Here is a 19,357-nt window from a genome sequence, read left to right on the forward strand (position 1 = left end):
CAGAACAGGCTACTTTTAGCCTACACTGAGGGCCGACTGCCTGGAATTCTGCTCTAAATGCGAAGCCAGCCAAATTCATGGACCATACATCCACTAACCATCTGAGGAGCTGCATTCCATCTCCGCCCCCTGGCCATTTATGAAATGGGGCATGGATATAGTAGGAAAATTACCTCAAGCACCTGGGCAGAAAGTTTTCATGCTAGCAATGACTGACTACTTCTCCAAATGGATAGAGGCTGATTCATACAGGCAAGTCAAAGAGAAGGATGTCATAGCATTCATCAAACGTAACATCATATGCATATGGCATACCCTCAGAAATAGTGTGTGATAATGGCACACAATTCGTGGGAAAAAGAACAGCATCTTTCTGTGCACAATGGAATATTAACCTAGTAACCTCCACACCAGGTTATCCAAAAGCCAATGGTCAGGCAGAATCCAGCAACAAAGTAATAATCAGTTGCCTGAAGAAGAAGAAGCTAAAGAAAAGGAAAGGCAGATGGGCTGAAGAACTCCCCTTGGTCCTCTGGGCTGACCGGACCACGCCTAAAACATCTACAGGCCAAACTCCCTACTCCCTGGTCTATGGATGTGAAGCAGTAATCCCAGCAGAAGTTGACATCCCATCTACCAGATGCAGCCTGAATACAGTAACAAGCAACGCACCTCTAATGGAGGACAGCCTGGACTTAACAGAAGAACTGAAAGATGCAGCCAACATTAGAATGGCAGCCTATCAGCAAACAGTGGCCAAAAGCTACAATAAGACTGTTAAAGCCAGAGTATTCAGAATAGGAGACCTTGTTCTCAGAAAAGTTTTTCCAAATACAAAGCAGAAAAACGCAGGCAAACTGGCTCCAACCTGGGAAGGCCCCTACATGATCGACTCAATAGTCGGTCAGGGCGCTTACAGGCTACAAACCCTGGACGGCGAAATGATCCCTACAACTTGGAATGTTGCACACTTAAAACTATTTCACATATAAAATACATCCATCAGTCCAGGTAAAAATCTTTACTTTACCCTTTTTGCCTGGCCTGATATGCAACTACATGTATGATACTTGCCATTATATGAATAAATATCCTATATGATTCCTCTTATTATGTGCCTGAATACTTGTTAATATTCTCATTCTTCTTTCTTCTCTTACCAAATAGAATCTTGAATATTTGTTTAAATTAATGCATGCGTCAAATTCACACCACACCTTACTTAAACAAATTTTCAAGATTGAGGGCCACTCCACTGGCATACATATTACTCATATACAAAAAATATCCAACTTTCAGTTGCAAAAATAGGCCTTGAAATACTGAGCTCAGTTCAAATAAACAAAATGGGTCATAAGCTCTCCAGACAGGCATGGGTCGTAAGCCCTCCAGACAGGCAATAACCCCGCCCATAACACAAAAGCCTGGCCAGATCCAGTGCAAGGAAACCTGGCCTGATCCAGTCGAATAACTGACCCGATCCAGTACACATCTGATACCACAAATATGCCTTATTCAACTATATCCCAAAACACAAAATAATATCAAAAAACTACCAAAGATTGATTATTTACAGGTCAAACAAAATATTCATTCCAGGAACATCCACCCTAGATAGGACCTACCTAAAATTACCCAAAAGAAATAATTATCCATTCCAGGAACACCCCCCCTGGATGGGCCAAAACAAAAACAAAAGTCTAAACAGGTTTTGAATCAGAAACCGACCCACAACCCTCCACCATTTCCTGATCAGCAGATTTTTCCTTGGAAGGAGAAGAGTCTACTTCCTCTTCATGACCCATATTGGCCAAGTCAGGATACTGGGTATCCAAAGCTGTCTCGTCCGGATCCGGATCCCACTTAGCCCTGTCAGATTCAGGATCCCTCATAGCATCAACCCGACCTTTCCCAAAGAAATATTGGGCAGCATCAGCAAGCCGTGCCTCCACCAGCTCCTTTTCAGCACCAAGATCTTTATTTTTCTTCAGCTGATCCTGCATCGCCTGCTTCTCAGCAGCCAACTCTCTTCTGGCAGCTTCAAGCTCTCCCCTTACAGCTTCGAGCTCTTTCCTGGCTATCTTCTCAGCATTTTTTACAGCTACCTCGCAAGCCTGAGCAGCTCTAGACGCCTCCTTGGCTGATCCTAGCTGAGACTGAAGTACTGACTCGTTACCCCTGGACGTATGCAACTCATGATTAACCTGGTCCAACTTTTCTTCCAAGCCGATGATTCTAGTCCGGGCATCCCTAAGCTGACAAGCAGTGATCAACCCAGCATCCAAGCCCTAAAGGGAGATAAAGTGAAACTAATTACAAAAATAAAAATAAAAAAAACAATAAAAAAAATAAAAAAATAATGGTAATAAACCCTTTGCAACCAACCTCCTTGGCTTGAGAAGTAAGAGCAGCAGCCTTTGCCATAAGGGAGGACAGGAGAGCCACAACCTTAGTAGAAGATTGAAGAACTTTGTCAGACAAAAGCTGGCCGCTGATATTGGCAGAAAAGTCATCTATCTGTGCCCGAGCAGCATCCATATCACCAAACTGAGCAGGCACCCCCCTGATGCTCCTTATTGGCTGAGCATGGATAGACTCCCTTTCTTCCCCCTTTTCTTCAGCGGTAACAGCCTCTCTTCTTCTCTTGGAAGGGTGGACAACTTCTGGAGACACATGCTTGGGTGGTTCCTTATGAGGCTGAACATCAGAAACTAAGATATTGAGAGTCTTGTTACTCCCACTACCAGTAGCCTCTTGACTCTTGGATTGCTCAGAAATTATAGCAACCCCAGCCTTCAAATCGGCAGCAATGAAGCTAGCCAGTCTAGTAGAAGACCAATACACTGAACAAACAAAAGAAGACACGTATAAATAGCAGGAAAAAAGTAACAGGAAGAAAACAGTCAACACAAAAATAAAAAGAAGACGTACAGAAAAGAGCAGAAGAGGTAAGCTTGCCTTTGGGCACTTTAACTACACTCAGCTTAGGCCTCATATACCGGGGCAACAAGTCTCTACCCAGACTACCAGGCCAAGTTCTCTCTTCCTCGGGAAGAGCAAGAAAAGCCTCTATTCTTGAAACAGATTCCTAATCAAGAGGATCAAAATTCCAGTCAGGTGCTGCAAACATCCCCAAAATACTCAGGTAAAATTTAATGCTTCAAATTTATACAAATTAAAATATATATGAATCAGGAAACCTACCACTCTCCAAAGGAGGATATCTCAGATAGTCCAGGCCAGACCCCAAGCTATCACTCCGGATGAATAAATAAGTCTTCGCCCAACCTTTATCGTCTCCCGAATCAAGGTTAGTGATTAATGGAGACATTTTGGACCTAATCCTTAAATTAAAACGACCAGTAGAATTATTCTTCAGATGATATACTGCCTTGATATCATTGACAGTAATTGTAAGTTTATGTTTAGCACATAAGTTCTCAACGGAATGGACAAGTTTCCAAACCATTGGCATAATTTGGAAGGGGGATACCTCCATAGCTCGGATAGTATCAATCATTAGAGGAGTAAAAGGCAACTTACAACCAGCCTTGAAGGCCCACTCATAAATGCAGAACCAGCCGGATGATGTCCAATTAGCCCTGACCGGACAAGAATCAGGAATCCAAACCTCGGCTGAGTCAGGGATCAATTTTTTCTCCCTTAAAATCCCGTCATAGTTTGTTTTTAGCAGATTCTCTTCAAAAAAGAAGATTCAAGTGACCAGAGAGCAGAGAAAATAGAATCCTGATACTTGAATGCTATGGCACGAGCAGGAGGATCAACCTTAACCACCTCCTCTTCATGAGTCTCTGTTGGATCAGCATCAGCTGCAGCCTTCTGAGAAGCATGGCGTTTTTTGGCTCCCATACTTTTTAGTGTTTTTTAAAGATAAAGACTTTTGTGAAAACTAACAAAATTTTTGAAGAATTACAGGCAACAAGGTAAGCTTTAATTTCTGGGAAAATAAGGAAGAGTTTCAGAGAGAATATAGTAGGAGAGGTAGAAGAATTTTGGTGAAGAATAAACTCACCCTCAATACCGTATTTATAGGAGCAAAATAACGGTGTGAAAACCCTAGAAATTGCAAAACTGTCAGCATGACATCATCAAGTTAGCCGTTGGAGTGTTTAACGGTCACTAGAAGTCTGAGAGTCATTGAATTACTGTGATTCTTTTTATTTTTTGAGCCCGGTAAATTGACATCTCACCCCTCGCCTGATCCAGCACGGGTAAAATGTCAAGGGGCAATTGTTAGGCCCAAATTAGCCTGGTCTGACTTCAGTCTAGCCTGGCACAATTAGGCTGATTGGGACAACCAAAGTCCAGGCAAATACAATTATTGTTTTACAGGCAAAGAACACCAGAGGATAAGCAAGCTATCAGATCCAGGAGGAAAGACCTGATAACAAGCATAGAGTAGCCTGATGGAACTCTTCAGCAGGATGAATTAATCAGCAGACAGGTAGGACAGTTATGCATATGTCCTATTCTCACGGAAGACCAAGTCCAAGCACAAAGAATATGCTACTCCTATAAATCACAACGTGCAAAAGAAGAAGAATATGAAGTTGTTGAGGAAGAACAGGTCAACCGGATTAATAGGGAATGTGCCCTATTAATCAGGAAACGATTCCAACAACCAAAATGAACGTTGGATGGAGCATAACGTTAGATAGAAAGGTTATAAATAGCATGGAGGAATACTTGTAGAGGACAACAAAAGAAACAGATCAGATACATACAATTTATCAATTATCTTATCGTGTATTCAATCCCTTATTCCCATATTATTCAATTTATCCAAGGAATATAAACAATATTATTCATTCTTCATCTTTTTCATTCATTAACTTATATTTTTGTCTCAAATATTGGAACTAGATACCTACGCTACTTAATCATCAGACCGGATCCTTACAAGGAAAATCCTGCTAAAACAGCTGGTATTTATGATGCTGTTTAATTTTTTTGCTTTCTCTATGCACGGAATTATCAAAGATATTTTGTATGAAACTGATTAAATGAGCACAAAATACTTTAAGATGAAACTTTATTAACTTAGGCTTTAATCATAATGTTCAAAATCGAGTTAATTTCCAAACTATTCAATAACAGTCAAATTCAAAACTGAATAAATGAGCACACAATACTTTAATACGAAACTTTATTAACTTAGGCTTTAATCATAATGTTCAAAATTGAGTTATTTTCCAAACTATTCAATAACAAGCAAATTTTAAAACACCTCTTTGTATACTATATTTCGTGTATACCCCTTGAAAGTCTGCTCAGTATCATCTATAAAGAACCTCAGCCCTTGCGGTATCGTCGTCCTCGATGCCGCAACGTATAACTGTCCGTGACTAAAAACTGGCTTTGGTAAATATACCCCGACATGTGTAAGGGATTGACCTTGACTCTTGTTTATGGTCATCACATAGCATGGTTTTAGTGGAAATTGTATTCTTTTGAGGATGAATGGTGCCTTTGGATCCGTTGATGTTAACACTATCCTTGGCATTAGCACATGCTTACCCACGTTGAATCCGGTGATAATCCTTGCTTCCACTATATATTCTCATGTTCGTGTAATAATCAATCGAGTTCCATTACACAATCCTTGTAAGGGGTTAATATTCCGTAAAAGCATTACTGGCATCCCTACCTTGAGCTTGAGCTCGTGCCTTGGCAGGCCTTTTAGATTTAGCGTATTTAGGTGCTCAGTTGGGTAAGCCGAGAACTGGTCATCGCTGTCTATGGAAGCCGCGTATACTTCATCGCAACTTTTATATATTTTATAGTTTCCAGGGATTTGCCCGGTCATATAGTCGTTTACTGTATCTGCGGTTTTGTTCAAAGGAGTCAGTATTGCTCGTTCACGCAAGTATTCATCATCTTTACTCCCGTCTATGAAATTCGGGTAAATTTCATCGACTACTTGTTTAATATCAAGCTTCCCACATACTGATGTGTATTCTCCTGGTATCTTTATCCATGTCTCTTCATCCTCATGCTCTTCCACTTTTGCTTCTAACCTCCCGTCACCCATAGCCAATAACCACTTATTAAACCTCTGTCTTTGACCATCTGAATCAGTTTACCGGACTCTCATGCTCTTCCTTAGAAGAAACACGGTGCATGATTTCCATATATGTGACCTGCTCATTGAGGCTTGTACTATATCCTGTCTCTTTCTCTTTGATACGATGGGGAGCACTTGTCTGACATCGCCTCCAAGTAACACCACCTTTCCCCCGAACATCTTTGAAGATGCGTCTGGGTCCTTATAGCTAACTATATCCCTCATTGTACGATCTAGCGCTTCAAAAGCATTCCTGTGGTCCATTGGTGCCTCATCCCATATAATCAATGACGTTTCCCGTAGTAGCTCAGCCAGCTGGCTATTCTGTTTCACATTACACGTCGAGTCATCGAATAGCTCTATAGGTATATCAAACCTACTATGCGATGTTCTTCCTCCTGGTAGTAGCAACGCTGCGATACCTGTAACTGTATCGTTAGTATTTGAAGTGCCATTATCATCATATCTTTTTTTTTGTTTGCAGTTGTTACATTTATTGTTCAACACTTATTTAATTTAGAGATCTAACCTGACGATGCCACATTGAGTACAATCTTGCCTTCCAACCGCAGTTTCGCTGAGATTGCCCCGTATAAGAATGTCTTTCCTGTTCCTCCATGACTGTAAATGAAAAACAATTCCTGTAAATCGCTATTGACAGCATTGATAACTGCATCATAGACATCTACATTTGTAGAAAATTGTTAATACTTTATCATGGATTCTACTATGCTTATTTTTTAGTGTATGACGTACCTTTTTGCTCTGTGTTTAGTAATTTGACCTTCCCCTCCCACTCGTCTCTAAGCTGTTTGCGATCGTACTTCTTCTCATCCCTAATCAGTCTCTTTTCCATGCCGTGCACATCGGATTCCACTGGTTGCAGCATACTTTCTATGTCTGATAGTCTTTTTCCGTATCTCATTAGAATTTTGTCTATCTCAAGCAGGGTGTATGACCGCTTGGCGGCATCACTAAGTTCTAAGTTAGGATCTCCAAACAATCTTCTTTTCTTGCGCTCAATGTCTTCTAATAGCATCCCATAGCTCTCCTCCTATAGCTTCGTGATATCTATCACTTCACAAAACAGAATTATTGTGACAAATAACTCTCTGAGTTGCGATGGCATCGCCTATCTATTTGCCTCTGACATGGCTTCATGACACTCTTTTTCATTATTTAATAAGCCATGCGCACAGCAAGCTTTTGTAGATACCCAATATCTGTTGAGTCTCCAACAAACACCCGATGATTATCGAACTACAACATGCTTAGGAATCGCAGCGTTTAATCGACAGTTTGTGTACAACTATACGTCGGAAAATTTAAAACGATTTCGAAAATAAAACATTTCAAAACTTTTCAAAAGTACCTGGAGTGTTAATGCATGACGACGGGGTCGCAATGACACTAATTAGAGTCAAAACCGACACCGGACCAAAAACCGACTCAAAATTCAAATCTCGACTCCAACAACGAGTCAAACCGAGTCAAACACAAAAAATAAACTTTTCAAATACTTTCATGTTAAGGTTTCCTGGAATCCTAAATGGTCAAGTACAAATCAAGTTCTTCCAAATCCTAGGATAGAACAAATCATGATTACACTTGTGTGATAGCGACAAGACAACCGAAGATGCGCGAAATGGCTCGCGCCTCTTTGAGCAGCCCATGCGGCCACGTCGCTCAAAACACACACAACCACCCATTTTCCTATAAATACCCCTCAAATGCCACCATTTGAGAGTTACGCGAGTGTCCGCCCCCTCATTTCTCCCTTAAAATTCTAGACTCGACTTCTCAAGTCACAAATCGACACGTGTTTACGACCTACCGATCGTAAACACAAGCCTTACACATTAATTGGTACCATCATCGTGCATTAAATCACTTGACCGACCATCTCGACCACTACACCATCACTAAACTAAAACAAAACACTCTTTTACTTGCTAAAACGGTTTTCAAACCGAGTTTTCCGGCCAAACAAGTTGACACACTTTCGTCGATTTCTTGTCTCATGCCTAGCATGTAAGTATGAGGGTGTAAAAATCTTGTTTTATCATGTTTTTCATTTGTTTCATGACTATAACATGCTAAATCATGCATAACATGGTCCAAACATGGGATGAATAATGAGCCAAAATCGGATTTTTGGTTGAGGCAGGGGCTGCTTTAGCAGGTAGGCTCGCGCCTAAAGCCCCCCTCACCGTAAATCTAAACCGTGTTTGGTCTCTTCTTCTCTTTTATTTTCATTTCATATTTGTAATCGGTTTTTACCATTTCAAATATTTTGAATCATTTTTATGACATGTTTTTAACCATGAAATATTTTCCACCCTTGGTTCCTAATACCATGACGGTTTAATGCGTGTCTCGATGATAATATTTGGTTAATTACATTATAAAAGGAATTTTAAAACCTTTTATTTTATTTCTTTACATTTTGAAGGGTATTTTAAAGCCTTTCTCATTTCTTTACATTTTCAAAACAAATGTATTAGTCACCAACACAAAGTCATCCTTGGTTCTACATACCATGTCGTATTTTAACCCGAGTACGATGATGAACGTTGACTAATTACAAACAAATGAACTTAAAATAATTAGTTCATAATCATTTTCAAAACTATTCATGTCAAGCTTGCAAAACCGAACCCGACATCGAATATTGTCAAAACAATGACGATTATTCAAGTCTCGGTCTTCAAATTAGCACAAAAGCGGCCTAAACGGCCTTTTTATACCAAGACGGGTTTAAACACCAATTTTTCAATATATTTTATAAACCTTTTCAATGGTCAGAAGACGTCTTTCATCGTCTCTTGACCCGCGCCTAAACAGGCCACTTACTTTTCCATTTTCATTCCATTTTCAAACCAGGGTAGACCCATTTGCATCGCCAACAGGCTCGCGCCTCTTATGGCTGCCTGATGTAGGATCTGTTCTTTTTCCAGCATTTGTCCAGGACGATCCCGACTTAGGCTAACCCGAATACAGGACGGATCAGATGACAAATCTGCTCATTTTATGTCACATTTGCAAAACGCCTTACTAAGACAAATGGACCAAGTTATGCACCATAAACCTAATTTGGTAAATGGATGTTTAATTTCTGTCTTGCATGCAAATCAACATTAAATCCAACTTGACATCAAATACTTGATACTTGGATTAACCAAACCGACATAGAAAGCTTACATGTTAGGTTCAAACTAGTAGATGCGCATTCATGCATTTACCCGTTTTATCAACTTTTGCATTTAACTAACCAAGATCGATCAGTAGAGGCCGCTACAGCGGGCGGGATTGGGTGTCCGATTAAAGGGCTTCCTAATACGTACCTTCACCTCTTACTCAGAAACTTTGGATAGTGGACAACCTTATCCAGAGCATGCGAGAGTCATTCTAGAGATAGGATGCAAAAGAGGGACGATTCCTTATCTTTAGTACCTATGTCAAACACCGCTTTTTGCCTTGGTTGACCTAGGTATAAAGTGGATTCGAACGGGTTCCAAGCATCCCACAAATGCTTGGTGGCGACTCCGAACATCTTTTGCATCGTTTCGAGACATTTGCCGAGACGAAACCGACCGATCTAAAACGATCCGGTCGAAAGCATTTTCTACGCCGCCGAGCGTGGCTTTCAAAAAGACTGCTGCTGTGTCCATAGATCGGCTGGGCATCCGCAGGTGGGCCATGTCCACAGCTTCCTTGAAAGTAGGGTACACAACGTCCCCTAATGTTCGAATTTCTTCATAACTTTGCGCACCCTTGACTATGTTAAGGAGCACTCTCAGGTTATACTTTTCTCCGGCTGTTGGGTGAACGTAAACCATTCTGCCAATGCACTTCCCCTGTTTCCTTTTTTGCCACCCCCCATCCTTCCACACATATTTTGTTGGAAACTCTGCATAGGATAACGTTCTTGCTTCGGGATGTTTTGCATTTGTTGCCATCCATGCTGTCATCATTGTTTTTGTGCTGTTTTTCTTTTCAATTATCTCTTCTAGCATATCACTGTCTTTAACCACCACTGCTTGTTCCCCTTCTAGATGCACAGGGAGGCGCATTACTGAAGGATACCTCTCATGGATATCAAATTCAAAGATTCTCCAGGCCGCTTCTTATGCAGATAGATATCGACAATCCATGTAAGACTTTATCTCGTCATTTGTGTCCTCTTTTATGACTAAAGTTGCGTTATCTGGCCCCTTTGATATATATTTAAACAAATACTTTATGGCTTTTACTGTGTTCCACCACTCGACATTTATGTGTGCATCAAACATTAAAAGCAATCCTGGATTATATGGTACAATAGACCTGTTGTCCATTTCATAGATCCCCTTTTTAATGGTCCTGCATGTAGAGAGTTAACGGTTAAGGTCACAATTGTTAGCATTCGTTTTATTACGATAGAGTTCGGGCAGTTTCAGATCATGTACTTACCTACTGTCCTTCCTTGTTCTGTACACTGGGTATCCATTGTGGTCCAATGTTGTGCTCTTGTTATGTTCCTTTGGATATTTTTTCGTTCAAACATCATTCATCATACACGGGCAATTAGGACCATCTTTGCCGCATGGACCATATACCGTGAAACAATTTCATATAACCGCAGCTCTTTGTTTTTGTCAGGTATCTCTGCACGGATTATGGTGTCGATGAAGTCGGTTGATACTTCTGCGCTTCCTCTTTTTAGCCACAAAAGTTTATGAGCATGAGGTAACCCTCTCTTCTGAAATTCTATTGTATAAATATCTGCAAGGGCGGGGAACTTATGTTAGCTATTGACCTGTAAGAATATGGATATTTATTTAGCCAAGGATTACCTGCAACTGTAGGTCCGAAGTAGTTCTCTTTTTTCAAAAGGTGCATGAGTTGTCGGAGCTTCATGTTGAAAACTCTGGCCACGATATCTGGACGATCTTCAGCTTTTTGTCCCCCCATGAGGGTCAAAGCTGCCTCAACCTCTGGCCACCTAGGATTTGCAGTAAATGTTAGAAATAAGTGTGGATTCCCGTACCACCTCAGATGGCCATTGCATCCTGATAGTTTTGTTGCATGTATCTCGGGCTCCCAGTAAATGAGGGAGGCAGATATATTCTCTGGCCGATCGCTATTCCCATGGTATCTCCTTGTGTAATGGCGTCATATAAGTTATTTAAAACATCACATCTGAACTAGTCTTGATTATTTCTAATAAACCAGAGTCTCTCAGACTCGATCGCACAACAACAATCAACTAAAAATTGCTGGAACAATCTGCCGGAATATAGTAATGGACCGCCTCCTATCCTCCTCTGTTGTATCCGATACGCATACTATTCTCTCATATTGACGTACTCCCTCTTGCCCTTTTTTGTGTCGCATCTGGTACGTAATATGGTATGCCAGTATGGTAACTATCCTCGCCGTGGGGAAATAATAGTGGATACTGCAGAGCTATATACGAGGATGCAACTCGCTAATTGCTCGTAGCCCTCTCGATCGATGATGTACAACTATGTCCCTCCCTCTGGTCTCGGTACTATTATCTTGTACAATGAGTGCGGCGATCTCCGAGGCTCTTGGAGTATTATATATCCTGTCATTAGGGTTCCTTGTACCTAACAATTTTACGGAGAGCTGTACTTTTTCGTCCTCCTTTAGCCGCTCTTTCGCCATACGAAATGTCTTGTCTAGTGGGTTAAACTCGTCCAACATGACTTTCAGTCTTGTCAGGACGTCATGATCTAAGGTAGGGCTGCCTTCTCTTCTAGCCACGGCCTTTTCTCTTAGCAATATTTCTGAGTCGGTATCGTATACATATAGTTGTGCATATGCTGGTTGTGCCCCATCTTCTGGAAGCAGTGTTTCCATATGGTGGAGGACCTGGCTGCTTACCCGGAAGACGTAGCTTCCTGGCCTCTTGTTAACTGAGTTGTCAATTTTTACACCCATTGAAATGAATGCGTAACAAGAATTGTATACCCTAATTAACTGTCTGAAGTCTTTCGATTCCTATTCTTCATGGGTTAATAGCCTTCTTAAGATGTTGGGTGCATCCTTTATTCCTTTCAAACGAACTTTACCATCCTTACAACACATATATGTTGAACTTTATGTTATTTCGAGTGCTTGTGCTTTTCACTCTCTCATCGAACAACATAACAGCACCACAAGAAGGGCAGTCGTACTCGACATCTCCTGGGTAGCGATACGCTGTCTCTTTGTCCTCTACGCCAGCTATAACATATTTAACCTTATTAGTATTTAAATTTTAAATTCTCTTGCCTGTGATCAACAGCCTAATACTTAAATATACGGTACAGAAGATAAATTTACCTGGTTATCCTTGATCTTTAGCCTCTATTTGTTCTACAGAAGGGTTATCTACCCTTTGCCTCTTCCTCATGCCTTCTGAAATGATTCTCCTACATTTGTTCCTCCTGTCTACTCCTTCCATTATTGTTGTTTACAATTCTACTTGGGGAGCAAAAACTCTGTTGGAGCAGGAATAATAGTTGTGCTTATGTGAAGAATACAAGTGCTTAAGTAGGAGTATAAGACATATTTGTTTCCAATTAGGTTTGATATATATATATATTTAGAGAGTGGTAGAGTTCTTATAGTACACAATATATAAGATGGTTTGCTTTCTAATTAAGCTTTATATATATTTTCTTTTTTAAATTTTATCTGGTTGCAATTTCTATCCTCTACTCTTTATCATATTTATCTTCTACATACTGTTTTAATGTCTTTTATCTTATACTCTTTTTCATATTTATTATTCTGATTTTATTTAATAGTTTTGTAATAGCTGTCAGGCACAGGTGGAATGCTCAGTGAATGTAACCCTAATCCCCACAAAATGAAAACTTATATGATTAAAAATGGGGACATGGTGATTAATGCTGAATCCGATAATACACTACTGCTAAATTAGTTTCAGTTGTGATTATTTAAGTCGTTTTGCTCCATCATATGGTGTTTCTTATGCTGAGTCCGACGATACACTACTGCAAAAATAATTTCAGTCATGAAGCGCTCTTCACCTACTGCCTAATTGTTTTGCAGCTTTGTGCATCTCCTGGAGGGATACCTAAGGGGCAGTTGAACGTTTTTATATTACCATGAGGTATGTTATCTGTCCGTGAACCCTAATCCCCACAAAAGAAAACTTATATGACTAAAAATGGGGACATGGTGAATAATGCTGAATCCGATAATACACTACTGCAAAATTAGTCTCAGTTGTGATTATTTAAGTCATTTTGCTCCATCCTATGGTGTTTCTTATGCTGAGTCCGACGATACACTACTGCAAAAATAATTTCAGTCATGAAGCACTCTTCACCTACTGCCTAATTGTTTTGCAGGTTTGTGCATCTCCTGGAGGGATACCTAAGAGGGCAGTTAAATGTTTTTATATTACCATGAGGTATGTGTGGGAATTATCTGTATGCTTCCCTTTAATTTTAAGGATTATAACGAGTTTATAATGATGAATACGAGTCATAAAGTAAATTACATAAACAAAAGGTAGAGAATTAAGCAATAACCTTCGGTCCTAGCTAATATGGCCTATGAACAATATCGCAATGATATTCTCCTATCAGTTGCACCCAAGATGATATGAGATATGCCTTTGTTCTTCGTTAGAATCGATCCCCAATTTTCTGTAAAATTATTTAGGGTTTTTCGTTTTGTGTTTTGATGAGAGGCAAGATTAGGTTAGAAAATTAGGGTAGAAAAATAAACTCTCCACTCCTCTTATTGTCACCGAAATAAGAGTGAATGGGGGGAGATATTTTCTCTCCTAATTTCGGCCCAAAATTCCGAAATAAGAGAGATTATTTTCTCTTTATTTCGGTTTTTTTCTACCTACCAAAAATAAGGAGATTAAATCTTCTTATTTTGGTAGTATACAAAATGTATAAAATGTATTATATATAAATTGTCATTTATATAATTCCGTATTAATAAGTCTACACACAACAGCTTGCAGTCGATTTATTAATGCCGGTCTGTGACAATATTGTATAATATATACTTTAACTATAAATATAACCGATTACATTTAATTACGAATTAACATCTTAATTCATTTAAGCTAACATTATATACATTAATTAAATATAACATATTATATTCAATTTACGAATTGACAGTTAATTCGTCTCAGCTAATATTATTTAATCGGCATTAAATAATCGTCTCATCAACACGTTGACTAACTGTTTAGTCATATAGTTGGACTAACCTTTTAGTCAGGCATCAATGTGATTAATTTTCATACAATCACATCTCTCAAACACATCCTTTAGGTGTGACTTTTAGGGACCAGTTGATTACCGCCATCAGTATGATAATAACGTCAAACTTTCTAGCAAGCCAACCGTTATTAGGTAATCGTTAATCAACTGATAAAATACGAAGTATACCCTTGTGAACCTATAAGAGATTTATAAATGTTATCATACTAATTGTGGAGGACACAAGCTCCAACAAACTCCCACTTGTCCTCACAAGTGTGTGTGCGATAACCGATTCTCATATCCTAAAATTTCTCTCACTCAATGTAAAACAATTTGCAAAATCCGTATTCACAAAGGTCATATTTTACAAGTGATCAATATCAAGAGTGGTTTCCCCGACTAGAGAGTAACTTAACTGATAAACGAATCATCATTCGAGCATGGCCATGCATTTCAGTTACAACTCCTCGAGTGGCGCTGAGAAATAACTATACCTGATAAAGGTTGGATATTTTCCTCAACTCGAATCCAGCAGATGTAAGCACAGTATGAAATGACCCAGAAAAAAATCTACTTAGCCTCCAGTTACGGCAGACCGTGAGAAAGAAACCAAAGTCACCCAAAAACTGCCTTAATCTCAAGAGACAGTCGATAGTCAAAAGAATCGACTCTAGGAACACAATGGACGTCCAATCCACGACCTGGCACCGAATGTTTTTAAACATTTAGGACTCCATTACGTTGTCACAAAATTTGTCCTACGAGGTATCGTTATAATCTCGCATCTGTGATCGATCAGTCAACCGTTTGACTTATGGCTCGTTGAACCCACCATCAATCGACTGCACAATATAATAGCCAGAGTTATCAGCTCATTAAGGCGATTACGGACCAAAATAAATATGATGTAATTCAGTTCACTTTGTGGCGTTCAATGTTGTCAGTACAATCCACATGAAAAACAAAATATTATATAAAAACGATGAAGTTATAAATAGTATATGAAAAAAGATAATGTATCAAATCCATAATCAACTACTACAACTCAGGAACACGTTTAATTCCCATGGAAATAACGTGCCCTACATGCTTATCATAATTCAACGGTTTAGTGAGAGGATCCGCGATGTTATCATCCGACGCAATCTTGTCAATCACTATCTCCTCTTGCTCCACGTAATCACGGATCAGGTGAGCTTTCCGATGTACATGTCTAGATTTGTTGCTAGACTTAGGCTCCTTAGCCTGGAAGATGGCATCCATATATCTTCCTTTGCTGCTTACGGGTCATTCGAACTAGGAACTACAGAAAGTCCTTGTAAGAATTGACGCATCCATATAGCTTCCTTTGCTGCTTACGAAGCGGCATAGTACTCGGATTCAGTGGTAGAATCTGCTACAACACTCTGTTTGGAACTCTTCCAGCTGACCGCAGCACCATTAAGAGTAAAGATGAACTCGGACTGAGATTTTGAGTCATATCGATCCGTTTGGAAGCTAGCATCTGCGTAACCGATTGCGCATAGCTTAGTATCTCCTCCATAAGTCAATACCCAATCCTTAGTCCTCCGTAGGTACTTAAGGATGTTTTTAACAGCTATCCAGTGTGTTTCACCTGGAGTCTTTTGGTACCGACTCGTCATACTCAATGCATATGCCACGTCTGGACGTGTGCATATCTTGACATACATGATTGATCCTATTGCAGATGCATAAGGAACACGACTCATGCGCTCAATCCCTTCAGACGTCGTGGGTGACTGAGACTTGCTCAACTGCATCCCAGGCGTCATTGGAAGGTTCCCCTTCTTGGAGTTGGTCATCTTTGAACCTTTCAAGAATCTTATCCAAATAAGACTCCTGACTAAGTGATAACGTCCGTCGTGATCTATCTCGGTAGATACGGATTCCCAATATGCGTTGTGCCTCACCCAGATCTTTCATCTGGAAATGGTTCTTCAACCATCCTTTAACCGAAGATAAGAGAGGAATGTCATTCCCAATCAAGAGTATGTCATCGACATACAATATCAAGAAAACAATCTTGCTCCCACTCGACTTGATATATAAGCATGGTTCCTAGACCGATCGAGTAAAACCATACTCTTTTATCACCTGGTCGAATCGATGATTCCAACTCCGAGAAGCTTGCTTAAGTCTATAAATGGAACGCTTAAGCTTGCACACTTTCTTAGGATGTTCAGGATCTATGAAACCTTCAGGTTGCACCATGTATAACTCTTCCTCCAAATAACCGTTTAAGAAGGCGGTTTTCACATCCATTTGCCAAATTTCATAGTCATGAAAGGCGGCAATCGCTAAGATTATCCGAATGGAACGTAGCATGACTACAGGTGCAAAAATTTCATCATAATGCAATCCGTGCACTTGAGTGAAACCTTTTGCCACTAGTCGTGCCTTATAGGTATCTGGTTGCGCGTCTACAGAATGCTTTATCTTGTAAAGCCATTTGCACTGTAAAGGTTTTACCTTATTAGGTAAATCAACTAGATCCCATACGTTATTCTCATACATGGAGTTCATCTCGGATTGCATGGCTTTGAGTCATAGCTTTGAGTCGGAACAGGTCATGGCACCTTTATAGGTAGCGGGTTCATTACTCTCTAGGAGTAAAACGTCATTTTCCTCGACCATACCAATGTATCTGTCTGGAGGATTAGAGACTCTACCCGACCTCCTAGGTTCCTCAGGAACATTAACCGTATCATCAGTTGGAGGAACAACTTCCTCCATCTATTCCTCGGTTGTTGGTTCTGGAATCTCCGACAGCTCGAAGGTTCTATTACTTGTCTTGTTCTCGAGAAATTCTTTCTCTAAGAACGTCGCACTAGCCGCAACAAAAACTCGATGTTCGGTAGGCGAGTATAAGTAATGACCAAACGTTCCTTTTGGATAACCAATAAAGTATGTCTTGACCGATCGCGGGCCGAGCTTATCCTCGTGTCTCCACTTGACATAAGCCTCGCAGCCCCATACCCGAATAAAGGACAAGTTAGGGACCGTTCCCTTCCACATTTCATATGGAGTCTTGTCGACAGCTTTAGTCGGACTTCGGTTAAGAATAAGAGCAGCTGACAAAAGAGCAAAACCCCATAATGAATCAGGCACTACCGTGTGATTCATCATGGATCGAACCATATCAAGTAAGGTTCGATTTCTCCGTTCGGACAAACCATTTAATTGAGGTGTTCCAGGTGGAGTTAACTGTAAAACGATTCCACAGCCTTTAAGGTGTTGATCAAACTCATTTGAAAGATATTCGCCACCCCGATCTGAACGGAGTGCTTTAACCTTTCTACCCAGTTGGTTCTCAACCCTGTTCTGGTATTCCTTGAATTTCTCAAAGGACTCACTTTTATGCTTCATTAAGTAGACATATCCGTATCTACTCAAATCGTCCGTGAAAGTGATAAAATATCTATAGCCATCTCTAGCGGTAATTGACATAGGTCCACAAACATCAGTATGTATGAGTCCTAATAGGTCACTAGCGCGCATTCCAACACCTTTGAAGGAAATTCGAGTCATTTTGCCAATGAGACATGATTCACACGTGCCATATGTAGAAAAATCGAATGCGGGAATAGTCCCATTATCGACGAGTTTCTTCACGCGTTTCTCATTTATGTGTCCCATTCGACAATGCCATAGATAGGTTTTATCTTTGTCACCAACCTTTAATTTCTTATTATTCACGTGTAATACTTCCGTGGTTTGATCTAAGATGTAAATTCCATTCATGGAAACTGCTTTGCCATAAATCATTTCATTGAAAGAGAAAATACAGCTATTATCCTTTATTGAAAATGCAAAACCGTCTTTAGCAAGTACGGAAACAGAAATAATGTTCTTAGACAAACTGGGTACATAGTAACATTTATATAAAAATAACTCAAAACCACTAGGGAGTTGGATTACGTATGTTCCCTTCGAGACTGCAGCAACTCGTGCTCCATTCCCGACTCACAGGTCCACATCACCTTTTTCGAGAGGTATGATGTTCTTTAGCCCCTGCAAATGATTACACAGATGAGAACCACAACCAGTATCAAGTACCCAAGTTCCGAAACTTGCATGGTTAATCTCAATCATATGAATATAAGATGACATACCAACAGGAACGACGCGGCTTGCTTTGATGTCCTCACGGTACACGGGACAGTTCCTCCTCCAATGTCCAATCTTGTGACAATGGTGGCACTCAATGTCACTGCCCTTGCTTTTTGCCTTGCCTTGTGAGCCACTAGTCTCACCAGGCCCACTCTTACCGTTTCCTGGCTTTTTAAACTTTGGCTTACCTACAGCTAGGTCGCCATGAGCCTTGCCCTTACCCTTACTTTTATTGGAAATCATGAGAACATCTTGCTTCATGCTCCCACTCAATTTCATATCCTTCTCGGTCTGCACGAGAAGAGAGTGGAGCTCATGAGGACTTTTCTTCATGTAATTCATATAATAATTTACCCTGAAAAGGGCAAAACCATCATGAAGTGAATGAAGCATACGGTCAATGACTATGCTCTCACTGATTTTGCAATTAAGTGCCCTTCTCGACATTCTCAATCATGTGAAGAATGTGTGGGCTAACCGGTTGGCCCTTCTGGAGTTTCGCATCAAAGAAGCGACAGGTATGCTCATAAGTAACGATTCTCGGTGCTATTGAGAACTCGTTAGTGAGCGTGGTGAAAATCTTGTTTGCACCTTGGGCTATGAAGCGTCTCTGCAAATTGGTTTCCATTGCAAAGATGAGTACGTTCTTTATCGCACCCACTTCCATAACGAAGTCACTATAAGCAACTGCATCGTTGACTCTTGCATTTGGGCCTGCGTTTGGCGGTATTGGCTCAGTTAAGTACTTTGAGCTTACCGTCAGCAATGGCAGCATTCCGCAATGATGCCTCCCAGTCCGCAAAGTTGGACCCATCATTTTTCAGACGTGTGAACTGATTCATGTTGTCCATGAAAATTTTAAGCCAGGACTCGCGTCCAAGTGTGGCACTCGGCA

At 40.3% G+C, this 19,357-nt stretch overlaps 2 protein-coding genes across 2 annotated transcripts; both read right to left on the reverse strand.

Annotated features, from left to right (window-relative positions):
* Nucleotides 1-5,581: 5,581 nt before the first annotated feature.
* LOC141613611 (uncharacterized) lies at nucleotides 5,582-6,052 on the reverse strand. The gene has a single exon (XM_074432354.1). It carries the CDS (start codon nucleotides 6,050-6,052, stop codon nucleotides 5,582-5,584), a length of 471 nt encoding a protein of 156 aa, XP_074288455.1.
* Nucleotides 6,053-6,100: 48 nt separating this feature from the next.
* LOC141613612 (uncharacterized) lies at nucleotides 6,101-10,158 on the reverse strand. Its single transcript, XM_074432355.1, has 4 exons — nucleotides 9,742-10,158; nucleotides 6,842-7,139; nucleotides 6,615-6,755; nucleotides 6,101-6,513 (listed from the first exon to the last, which is right to left on the reverse strand). Exons 1-4 carry the CDS (start codon nucleotides 10,156-10,158, stop codon nucleotides 6,101-6,103), a joined length of 1,269 nt encoding a protein of 422 aa, XP_074288456.1.
* Between the last annotated feature and the right edge of the window lie 9,199 nt (nucleotides 10,159-19,357).

Source organism: Silene latifolia, chromosome 11, assembly GCF_048544455.1.
Source record: "Silene latifolia isolate original U9 population chromosome 11, ASM4854445v1, whole genome shotgun sequence".
NCBI lineage: Eukaryota > Viridiplantae > Streptophyta > Magnoliopsida > Caryophyllales > Caryophyllaceae > Silene > Silene latifolia.

Excerpts from the sequence above, each read along its gene's own strand:
- LOC141613611 (XM_074432354.1), bottom strand. The coding sequence starts at position 6,052 with ATGGGTGACGGGAGGTTAGAAGCAAAAGTGGAAGAGCATGAGGATGAA.
- LOC141613612 (XM_074432355.1), bottom strand. The coding sequence starts at position 10,158 with ATGCGCCTCCCTGTGCATCTAGAAGGGGAACAAGCAGTGGTGGTTAAA. Across the intron at positions 7,140-9,741 it reads GATCTATGGACACAGCAGCA|GAGGAGAGCTATGGGATGCT; the intron begins GTCTTTTTGAAA and ends ACGAAGCTATAG. Across the intron at positions 6,514-6,614 it reads ACTCAATGTGGCATCGTCAG|TTACAGGTATCGCAGCGTTG; the intron begins GTTAGATCTCTA and ends CTAACGATACAG.